At 41.1% G+C, this 11,948-nt stretch overlaps 1 protein-coding gene across 2 annotated transcripts; it reads left to right on the plus strand.

Annotated features, from left to right (window-relative positions):
- Window positions 1–2,178: 2,178 nt before the first annotated feature.
- LOC101299034 (probable calcium-binding protein CML23-like) lies at window positions 2,179–11,615 on the plus strand. 2 transcript variants are annotated; one of them, XM_004288322.1, is made up of 2 exons: window positions 2,179–2,736; window positions 11,389–11,615. In XM_004288322.1, exon 1 carries the CDS (start codon window positions 2,283–2,285, stop codon window positions 2,727–2,729), a length of 447 nt encoding a protein of 148 aa, XP_004288370.1. In that variant the 5' UTR covers window positions 2,179–2,282; the 3' UTR covers window positions 2,730–2,736; window positions 11,389–11,615. The 2 variants fall into 2 exon arrangements, with proteins under 2 accessions (XP_004288370.1, XP_004288371.1); XM_004288323.1 differs by lacking the exon at window positions 11,389–11,615 and adding an exon at window positions 11,238–11,372.
- Window positions 11,616–11,948: the final 333 nt, after the last annotated feature.

Here is an 11,948-nt window from a genome sequence, read left to right on the forward strand (position 1 = left end):
ATGAGTAGATCAGCTCTACAAATTTTCATCCAAATTGAAAAATCGTTAAGAAATTCATAAATGTGATTTTACCGATTATAAACTTGAACAGCTCATGTTTTACAGATTTGGATCATTCATTGATTTGATTTAGTTCGATTTCCTGACGATCTTCAATTTGGCTGAAAATTTATATGTATATGTAAAAATTAAAAGGTTGAGATGGAAAAATGTGATTGAAAAGTGGTTGTAATAAACCATTAATGGAAAAGTCATCAACTGGTTCTCAAACTAAATGGTCCTCATTATAACCCCTCCCGGCCTCTCCCATCGTATAATTATTAGTGATTTTTTTTTTCTTGTTTAAGAATCGATCTCGCATCATTTAGAGATATCAACCAATAGAGACGGAAGAGCTGAAGAGACACAAAACGTTAGGGCTGGACATGGGACTGGATGTGACGAGATTTGGTGAATCCCGTCCCGTCCATAAAATAAAAGAACAGGATGGGACGGTACAGGAATGCCATTTTTAAGAATTGATCCCGTCCCGTCCCGTTCCGATTTGTGATGGGCCGGATCGGGACAGGATTGGGTCGTCCCGACATAATAGCCAAAAAAGAAAATCATCCAAAAATATTAAAAATTAATAAAATAAATTAAAAAAGTAATTAATGTTCATAATAATACAAATTAAGAAAACTCTTAACAATTTTAATTCCTCAATTTATTATCTCCAAAATATCTATATAAAGTCCTTTGCTTTTTCCTTGTATTATGAAAAATTAAGGAAACTTCTTAACAAATTAAGAAAACTCTTAACAATAAAACCCTATATAAAGTAATAAATTATCGATAAATGAATATTGTTCATTTATCGATAATATAATAACCTCCCTATAGTATAATTTTTCATGTTTCTAACATTATTTATTTATAGAGGTTTTATTATAGATAGAAGAGAAAGGTTGTAAGTGTCCTTGTGAGGGTGAGCCCAAATAGGGAGTGCATGAAATGAAAGTGTCATTGAGAAATCATCTGAGAGGTGTCATTGATTCATACAATCTAAAATATGGACGTATATGATCTGATAGAACTTATGAAATGGACGTATATGATTTAATACAACATAAAAAATTAGATATTTTAATATTGCGGGATGGATAGGATTTTTCGAGATAGTCCCGATCCCATCCCGTTCCTTTTCAAAATGGGACGGGATGGTACGGTATATGCATTTTTAAAACTCTATCTCGTCTTGTCCTGCTAACTTTCGGTACAGGACCGGTACAGGATCAGGATTTTGGTACTAAGTGCCCAGTCCTACAAAACGTTACATCAACGTGAGTGTGTGCACACCTCATCTTCAGTATTACATTTTGGAGAAATTCTTAGGTCCAACAACTGCACCACCTGGCACATGCGCACCCAACCACCTTTTGACACGTGTTTTTTTTTTTCACACCTGCCTTCTTCTTCTTCTTCTTCTTCCTCCTTTCTCCGGTGGATTTTCTTCTTGCTTTCTCCGGCGAAGCTACTTCTTCCTTTCTTTTCGACGCCGCCGAAGGTCCCTACGGCTTCTCTGAAGGTCGTATAGTCCCTGCGGCTTCTCCGGCACCACGGAGAGCATGGACCGGACCACCACCTTGAGCTTCGGCGAGCGGCCAGGACCTTCGGATAGTCATAGATGATCGCCATAGATGAAATATGAGAGAGAGGGTTTCTAGTTCGCATTTTCATGATGATCGACGACAGCGTCGAAGAGGAAGGGAAAGGAAGGAGATCTGTCGGAAAGAAGAAGAAGAAGAAGAAGGCAGGTAGTAAAAAAAAAAATAAAAAAATAAAAATAAAAACATGTGTCATGTTGTGAGTGGTGGGTTGCATAGATGACGTGGTGGGGTTGTTGCACCTAAAAATTTCTCTACATTTTGTGTTGCCTACGCGCTTTCCCCTAACTCAACTCTTCTCCCTATTTTAATTGATTCCACGCGGAAATAGGTACCAATCAACCACCCAACTGTTCTCTAACCTTCCAGATTCGCATTCTTAACTTCCTTCTTCGGCCATTCTCATCCACGCGTCCTCACACTATTCGCTGGGAGCCAAAGCCAAATCGAAGCATCCGATCGGGGCCCATACGGAAACTCTAGCTGTTACTCCAAGTTTAACGCGTCGAGTGGGACTCAGCAGAATCCCTATATAAGTAGTTGGTTTCACGAACCCGAATTTCAGTTATACTCGATCTCTTTTCTTCTGCTTCCTCTCCTTCACATAGAAAAGCTAGAGTACCACAAAACGAAACTATGTCGTCGAGGAATTTGAGAGGCGGCGGCGTTGGATCTTCGGCGGAGGAGTTGAAGAAGATCTTCAACAAGTTCGACAAGAACGGCGACGGGAAGATCTGCCGCGACGAGCTCAGGGAGATCTTCCGTGAGCTCGGCTCCGAAACGACGCCGGAGGAGGTCAAGACCATAATGGCCGAGTTCGACAAGGACGGCGACGGTCGCATTGACCTCGACGAGTTCGCCGAGATTCTCAACGGCGGATCCACCAAGGATCTCCGTGACGCCTTCGACCTCTACGACCTCGACAAGAACGGCCGCATCTCCGCGAGTGAACTGCACGAAGTTCTTAAGCGATTGGGCCAGAAGTGCTCGCTCAAGGACTGCGCCAAGATGATCGGCTCCGTCGACGCCGACGGCGATGGCCACGTCAACTTCGAGGAATTCAAGAAGATGATGAAGAAATAATCATAAGGTAGGTTCTATATCAAGGGATTAGATTAGTAGTAGCTCATGATCTGGATTAGGTGTATAAATTTCTTTATCATTGCTATTTTCTATGGTTATGGTTAACTAGCTGCGAGAATTAAATTTGACCTGAATTTCAATTGGCTACTTTTACTTGCTTTGTTTGGTAAAACCTATAAAGAGTTGATGTGGAGGTTCCATTGCTGACATCAACACGGAATTGGACTTTGCGCAAAAGTCTTTAATTGTCTCTACCTTTGAATATTTTTGTTTTTGACTTATTCAGGTCCGTATCATTCTACCATATATATAGGTTTTTAGTTTATTATGTTCATCACAACCGTACATCATAATCTAAGTTCAAAACCTATGATTGATTTAAAATTTAAAAATGTAATCTCGACCCCAACGGCCAACTTGACTTAAAATAGAATTTATCTAAAACTTATTTTTTTTGACTCAACTAGTTATGAAGAATCCAATTATTCGAGAGTAGTAGAGCATCGTCCCACTGTCTACTATTAATTATCAAAATTATATATAACTAAACTAATGGGTCAATACCCACTAGTCTTAATTTTATGAATTTTATTTCCACTAACAAAATCAAATAATAAGATATAGGATGATTAAGATGATTAATGTTGAAAATAGGTTTGGATATCTATTAGGTGTAGTTGGAAATTGAGTTAGCATCGTTTAGAGCAAGTTCACCCGTTGAGTTAGAATGAACATAATGACCTTGGTGGGTCACTCTAGGTCACTGTGACCGGACAACAGTTTTCACCCGCCAGAAATATGAGATTGCTACCACGTGGCAGTGACTGTTTATATCTACTAGGTGTAGTTGGAAATTGAGTTAGCGTTGTTTAGAGCAAGTTCACCCGTTGGGTTAGAATGAATATAATGACCTGTGTGGGCCACTCTAGGTCACTGTGACTGGGCAGCAGTTTTCACCCATAAAAAATGTGAGATTGCTGCCACGTGACAGTGATTGCTTATAAATTTTTTAAAAAAAAAAAAACGTTTTTAAGTGTGAATAATGATTTTTAGAATAATAAAAATTAATTACTAATGTAAGCAAATAGTAAATATTAATTACAATATAAAATATAAGTGAATTTAAGAAAATGTAAATATTAAAACATTATGATGATTAGTAATGTTTTAGGATATTCCATATATGTATCTTGGTCTTATGCCATCAGGATGTATAGTTAGAATATGACTATGTATTCCTTATCATTACCATATTGGTACTTTGTAATTTCTTATATAAATTACTCTTATTAATGAATAAGATGATGATTCTTTATTCTCTTATTAGATCTTTTTGTCTCTACTGTTTTTATAAAGAAGATTATTTATTATTTAGAGAATATAAAATATGATGTAATTAGATGTTTATGTTAATTAATATAGACGACAAAACCTAAAAAATAGGTCTATATTAATACAAACAGATGTTTATACAAACAAAATTTATTTTAATTTTATAACAATTTCTAATTTTTTAAAATCATTTTTAGATGTTTTTTATAACCAAGCAAAATGACAAAAAAGTGGTTTGCAAGCTACTTTGATTGGATGAGATCATGCCGTGTTCCTCAGGCGGGAAAGGAGAGGGTGACGCCTCCTTCACGTGGATTAAAGAAACAAGCTGACCTAACCACTTTTGGCTTTAGGCTGAGGTGGAAGAATTCAACCTGGGGTGGATTTCTCATCTAGCCTGGGTTAGTTCTCTCACAAAAAATCTCACCTGGGTTGAATTGAGGAAAAAACCCATTCATGGGTGGAAGGTGAGTTTTTTCCTCTTGGGTTAGATTCCTAGGTGTCATCTAACCTCGATTGGATTTTTTAGAAATGGTGGACTTGCTCTTAAGAGCTCTGCTAGGGTTTCTAGGTTTTGTTTTCCAACGTCGCTTGGCACCCTTTCTTCTTGACGATCATGTCGAACAACGATGCCAATCGATTTGTGGTTGCCTTGGCTGTTGATCACAAAAGCAAAGTGTCATTTGAGGCTGTCGGAGCTGCCGCGGTTTCACCACACGACTTTGTTGTTGGGAGGTTACTTTCTCTGAAAAAGCAACCGAACTTTAAGGCTCTCATAAGGACGTTGTCATCAGTCGGGGGTCTTAAGAATTGGCTCATTATGAGAGTTGAAGGAGATCGCTTCACGATGCGTTTCAACCTCGCCTGAGGATGATCAACATGTCCTCAACGACACCTGGTTCTTCGACCGGAATTTATTTTTGGTCATGCCTTATGACAGATTGTGTTAAGCTTCTCAGGTCTCTATTCTCACCTATCCGGTTCGGATAGAGATCTTGGGGCTAACTTAGGCTCTGTATACAGTAGAGGCGGTGACAATGATAAGATCGACTTTGGGGGTGATCGAAGATTTGGACAAGCCTGGTATAAGGCGAGGAGAGCGAGCATGAGTTTTGGTGCGTCACCGGATTGTTGATCTTGTCAAGCAGGCCTACCAGCTGATGTCCTTTGTCTTTGGCTCTGTAAGGGTCACGGTTTTTAACCTTCAATTCAGGTACGAGAGAGTGTTTGGGTTTTGTAAGACTTGTGGATTGCTTGAGCATGGTCTTACAGGCTATGAGGGACCGCCATATATGTTAGGTGTGGTGCTTCTTGATGGTGGTTTTGCCGGTGTAGTCGGAATGGAGAATGTAGATTTGAACAAAGGCCTTCCTACCCAAAACCCTAACCCTAACCTCATCTCAATTAGGTTTTGGTTAGGGCTAAGGAAGGATTAGGGCCGATGGGAGTGTCCTCAAAGCTTGGACTTAGGCAGTTCAGTCACGAAGTCCATAGAAATTTGCTCCCACTTTCAAGTAGGAATAGGTAATGGCTTCAACATACCTCCAGGTCTCTGATGCTCTGCCTTCACTTGGTGACAAGTGAGGCACTTGGACACATACTCTGCTACATCTTTCTTCATCTCATTCCACCAAAACTGCCTACGTAGATCTTTATACATCTTGGTGCTCCCTGGGTGTACTGTATAACGAGATCGATGTGCCTCCCAAATGATCTCCCTTTTGAGATCAACACAATCTGGAACACACAATCTCAATCCATACCTCAATCCACCATTTAATCCAACCGATCACTCAGAACGACAATCATCCATCAAGTCCACCACTAACTCCGCCAGCTTTGTACGTGAGAACTCGTCATGTACTTGGCCCTGAATGATCTTGGAAATCAAGGTAGGTTGCATAGAGGTGCTTCTAAGGAAGATCCCCTGCTCCCCGGGTGATGGCAGAAGGTCAAACTCAGATGCAGTCTCCAACATGAGCCACTCTTGCACCATGATAGAGGCGACTATACCCCTAGGCTTTCTGCTCAATGCATTCGCCACTACATTGGCTTTCCCGGGGTAATACTCCAATGTGAAGTCATAGTCCTTAAGGAGCTTCATCCACCTCCTCTGCCTCATGTTCAAATCCTTCTGAGAGAATAAATACTTCAAACTTTTATGATCAGTAAAGAGTTCAAACTTCTCTCCATACAACTAATGCCTCCAAATCTTCAAGGCAAATACCACCGCAGCTAGCTCTAAGTCATGAGTGGGTAATTCTTCTCATGAACCTTCAATTGTCTAGGGCCATACGCCACAACGCAGCCTAGCTGCATCAGCACACAACCCAAACCCTGATGAGATGCATCGCTATAGACGACATAGCCAACACCGCTAATGGGAATGACCAACACTGGGGCGGTAGTCAGCCTAGTCTTCACCTCCTTAAATGCCTTCTCACACTCCTCGGTCCACACAAACTTGGCATTCTTCTTTGTCAACTTGGCCAAGGAAGAGGCAATACTAGAAAATCCCTCAATAAATCTCTGGTAGTATCCTGCCAACCCAAAGAAACTACAAATCTTCGTAGGAGTAGTAGGACGGCTCCAACTCAACACTACCTCCACCTTAGAGGGATCCATCGAAATCCCCTCCTTTGATACCACATGACCAAGGAACTTGACCTCTTCCTTCCAAAACTAACACTTCCCGAACTTAGCATACAATTTGGCCTTCCTAAGAACCTATAGTATGATCCGTAGATGCTTATCATGATCCTCCCCGGTCTTAGAGTAAATCAAAATATCATCCACAAATACTACCACAAACACATCCAGATAAGGATTGAAGATGCGGTTCATAAAATCCATAAAAGCAGCAGGCACATTGGTTAGACCAAAAGGCATGACAACAAACTCATAATGCACATACCTAGTCTTGAAAGTGGTCTTCAGAATATCCTCCTCCTTCACCCTCAACTGGTGATAACCGGACCTCAGGTCAATCTTAGAGAACACCGTAGCACCTCTAAGCTGATCAAACAAATCATCAATCCTAGGCAAGGGATACATATTCTTGATGGTCACCTTGTTCAACTCTTGATAGTCCACACACAACCGGAGTGTATCATCCTTCTTCCTCACAAACAACACTACTCCACCCCAAGGCGAGGTGCTAGGTCTAATGAATCCCTGCGTGAGAAGACCCTCAATCTGAACCTTCAACTCCTGAAGTTCAGTTCTTCCCATCTGATAAGGAGTCTTTGATATCAGCGAAGTACCTGGTACCACATTTATGGCAAACTCCACTACCCTCTTAGGAGGTAACCCCGGAATCTCCTGGAACACATCACTATACTCAGAGACTACTGCAATATCCGCAATACCCACAGTACTACCTGTAGCCTCGATGTGTGTTAAAACTCCTTCCTACATGGTCGTGTCCAACCTATGGCAACAATAGCGAAAACTCGACTGTCCAGGAATGTAGAATGACACTACCATGTCAAAACAGTCAATCAAAGCATAGTTTGGCCTTAGCCTGTGCCGGAGGTAACTGTCTCTGCTGGTTACCCTGCCTTCCAGCCTAAAGTCGGGTGTAATCCCTGGCAAAATGTCCTGCCTGCCCACAAATGAAGCATCCCTGCCTCCTTGGCTTCGTGTAAGCCGAAGAGAAGTGGCTTGGCTCACCACAAGTGAAACACCTTAAGGGTGTTGCCTGCCTAATAGGTGGAGCCCTAATAAGTGCAGCCGTTGCTCTAGCTAGAGCCAGCTGATGAGTCCGCTACCTCTTCCCATAACCACCTCTGTGGTCCCCTGAACTACTGCTCCCTACCAGGGCCTTGCCCTTCCCCTGAATATCTCTCTGCCTCTCAGTCACATACATGGCCTCATCTTGCTCAACTGAAAGGGCACTCTCAACCGCCTTTGCTAGAGTAGCAAATCGGTGTGAAGTCACAACATTCCAGAGCTTATGCCTCAAACCCCGAATGAACTTCCATGTCAAGGCCACTACATCCATTTTTCTGGCGAATCGATACAGCTGAGAAAAACGTGCCTCATAGTCCCTAACACTCATCAGGTTACGCTCTAGGGCTATGAACTCAAGCTCCAACTGCTCCCTCACAGTATCAGGAAAATACTTCTCTCGAAAGAGCTGTACAAATCCCTCCCAAGTCAAGGCAGTCACATCTCTAGCTCTCTCTAGCCCGCTCCACCAAACATGTGCCTCATCCTTGAGAAGAAACGTGGCAATACGCATCTTCTCAAACTCTGTACACGTGATCAAGGTGAAGTATGTCTCGATGCTCTCAATCCAGTGGTCAGCCACTAAGTAGTCTGTACCTCCAAGAAATGTGAGCGCCCTTAACCTAATAATTCCCTGAGTCAGCCTGGCTAGACGTAGACCGTCATCTACCACAACTGGAACCGGTGGCTCTAGCTCCACCTCCTCCTCATAAAAATCATCCACAGGTGGAGCCCTACCTCGACCTCTAGCCCTACCTGCTCCTCTGGCCCTACCTCAGCCTCTAGCTCTTCCTCGCGGAGGATCCATCACCTAAGAAGCAAGTAAACCTTAGTTAACTCATGCATAAAACTTAAACCAAAGTATAAGTCTAATACAACATTTATTAACCAAGACACTAACTCAAGGTGGAACACAAAGATTCGAAATCCCACTAACAGAGTAATCCCTATTCTGACATCCTATTGACCTAGAGGCGACACCTAACCCTTCACATACCCAATGACATATCAGTACCGAAGAGCTGGTGATAGTGATCCAATGCAGTCGAGCCATCACTCTGAAGTATTGATTATCACCAAATATGTAAACCTACACTCTGATACCAAACTGTCACACCTTAATTTTTGAGGAAATAGTTTCAAAAATTTGGGCATGATTCACCTAAAAAAATAATCCCAAAACCTGTTCAACAAACATCAAAGAAATCTAAACTCAATTGTAGAAATGTAAATGTCAACACAACTCAACATAGAGTTAAATATTACATTTCCATGTTTACATCAACTTGAAAGTCAAGAAAATTAAAACACTCACATGAGTTTAATACTGTCTATCAAATATAATAATATAAAGTGTACAACAACTAAAACCCTGCCACTATGCCTCCGCCTCAATCCTGCTGATCATCACCTATAGGTCTAACCCCTACACCATAAATTGGTGCACTGGGTTGTAAAACAACAAACCCGGTAAGCTAAAAAGCCCGTATGAGTAACTTCCAAAGAAAAATAACTCAACATTCCCAACATCCAAATAAAACACAAAATCAATTAATAACAATAATTAAATCCACAAATCCAACACTTTTACAAATAACATATACCCATGAGTCTCATATACCAATAAGGTATCTCCCATGACCTACAACAAACACATGTACCCATGAGTCCTAGATACTAATAAATACCTCCCATGACCTACAACAACAATTTATGTACCCATGGGTCCCAGATACCTTAAGGTACCTTTGATGACCTACACCGACAGACAGACTAACTAGAGCTCTATTCCTAACCGTAACCAATCACCCGGCCAAAGGCTTGGACCCCAGTTTTGACTGTCCAATATCAAATCACAATATAATAATATCAACATCAAACAACACAATAAACACATCATAAAAAAATCTACCATTTTCACATAGATATATTTATGAACACACATAGCTACTCCCACAAGGATAATCTATCAATAACCAACAATATTATGATCACATGAACCTTAAAAACAATCATATAATAGGAAAACTTGTTTTATCTTACCTATAAGCCGTTGGTGATCAAACTCATATATTTTAAAACAAATAATGACATATTCTTTAATTCAACATCAACATCAAAATGACCATAATAATTCGGTCCAAATGTGAACCTTGGTGAGATTTACTCACTTAAAAAATCATGCTGCGTGTTCACAATGAACTCAAGAGCCAAGCTCAATGTAAATTCCACAAGCTACCTAATTAACACAATTGTTAACCTTTAGTAACCTTCAGATTAAAGGATAACAAAACACCCTAAACCTAATCCTTAGCCCAAAAGAGGACAACCTTCCAAGGTCATCAAATTTAACGACCCAAAACTGCTACTTATAATTCCCAAAACAGAAACTCAAAACCTTGAACAAGTCTAAGATTAACCAAAATGTCATAGCATGCAATCCTTGCTCAAAACCTAGAATTTCCATATCTCAACAAGCTCACAACAACAAGAGCTAGCTAACCATAGAAACCTAAAGCTTTAAACACTACCAGACGCGCTGCCACATGCCACCACAGGCGGCGGCGAGTGGGTCCCACTCGCCACCCTGAAACTTCCGAATTTGAGCAAACTCAAAACAACAAACTTGAAGCTTGAAGCAAGGTGAGCAACTTTAATACCAGAAGGTTCAACCAGTTCGGCTAGAATCGGCCGGAAAGTGCCTCGCAACACCACCCCGAATACAAACTTCAAACTTGCAAATCCGGTGCCAAACTTGATATTTAGGTCACCAAAAAGGTATAAGCATCTCTAGAGGAAGAAGGAGAGGAAGACTCACCAAACTCTGCCCTCAAACTCCGTCGAAATTGTCGACTTTCCGACGAGACCGCAGTAGCTCCGCCGCTTCGTGGTGCCATCTAGGCAGCAAGACAACGAGCGGCGCTACCCTAGAAATGGAGAGGGGACCTGTGCGAGTCGAACGGAACCGGTGGCGTCTAGATTGGTGGCCGAACGACCAAGTTCTACGTTGGTGAAGTTCCGGCGTCGACAAGCTCGGGAGAGAGGAGAGAGAAGAGAGAGAGACTTTCTGATTTTTAGGGTTTCCAAAAATAAAACCCCCAACTTTTCTATTTATAAACTTTCCAAAATCGGAAACTAACTTCCTCTGACCGTAACTTTTTCATACGACATCTGTTTCACGCGTGCCGCGTGTTTACGAACTCGTATCGCCAAACTCTACAACTTTCATGAAGAAAGTTTTTGAACATAACTTACGAATAAGAAAGTCAACTTTTGGCCATTTAAGAAAAAAAGGCACCTTAATATAATTGACTCCCGAAAACTTCAACTTCGCACAAACTAATAAGAATTTCCACAAAATAATCCTTCATTAATTTCGGGAATAATACAAGAAAATTAATATGAAAAACTGGGGTATTATAGCTAAACTCTTTCGATGCGCTACAGCTTTCACACTTTCCCTTCCAGGGATTTCAGCTGCAAAATTTTGCCATGCAACTAAGCCGGTTTAAACTCCCTGCAAACCAAGCCTCCAATGATGTTGTTGATTCTCATGTGCAATCAGGTAATAATTTACAAATGATGGCTAACATTACAGGTACTAAGAGGAGTGTAGAGAAGTCGTGGTGATAGTGTTTTTTGCTCAAAGCTCAACCTCTAGAGTTGTCTTTCGCCCCGAAGTTCAATATATCCCATATGCATGGTACTCTCACCATTTCTCCGGCCAAAAAACGTAGGGCAGGGCGCCTGACCTTGAAGAACAAACCTAAGGTTAAGAATAGTTTGGGTCAGAAAAGGGCACAGAAGAGGACATTTGGTGCACATAGGGTGCTGGCTTTGGGTAAAAACCCGGACTCGGGGTTTGAGAATGTGGGTGTTGCTGCATCTAAAGTTTGGACATCAGTGAATGAGGAGATTGTTATTGACTCCTCTAGTTGTTGTAGCTCTAGGGGTAACCCTCTGGAGTAATTTGTTTTTGTTTTGAAACTTTAACAAGGGCTAGTTTGGTATTGCTGTGACTTTTAAAAGAAATTGTTGTTGTTGTACTACGAGAATAATTAGCTGTGAATTAAAATAGTTTGTGTTTGGTAAATAGTAGTTTTGAAAGTGTTGCCAAGACAAAATATATTAATTTCTAGTGTTTTTAATAGCAACAGC

The sequence above is a fragment of the Fragaria vesca genome, linkage group LG1 (assembly GCF_000184155.1).
Source record: "Fragaria vesca subsp. vesca linkage group LG1, FraVesHawaii_1.0, whole genome shotgun sequence".
Classification (NCBI taxonomy): Eukaryota; Viridiplantae; Streptophyta; class Magnoliopsida; order Rosales; family Rosaceae; genus Fragaria; species Fragaria vesca.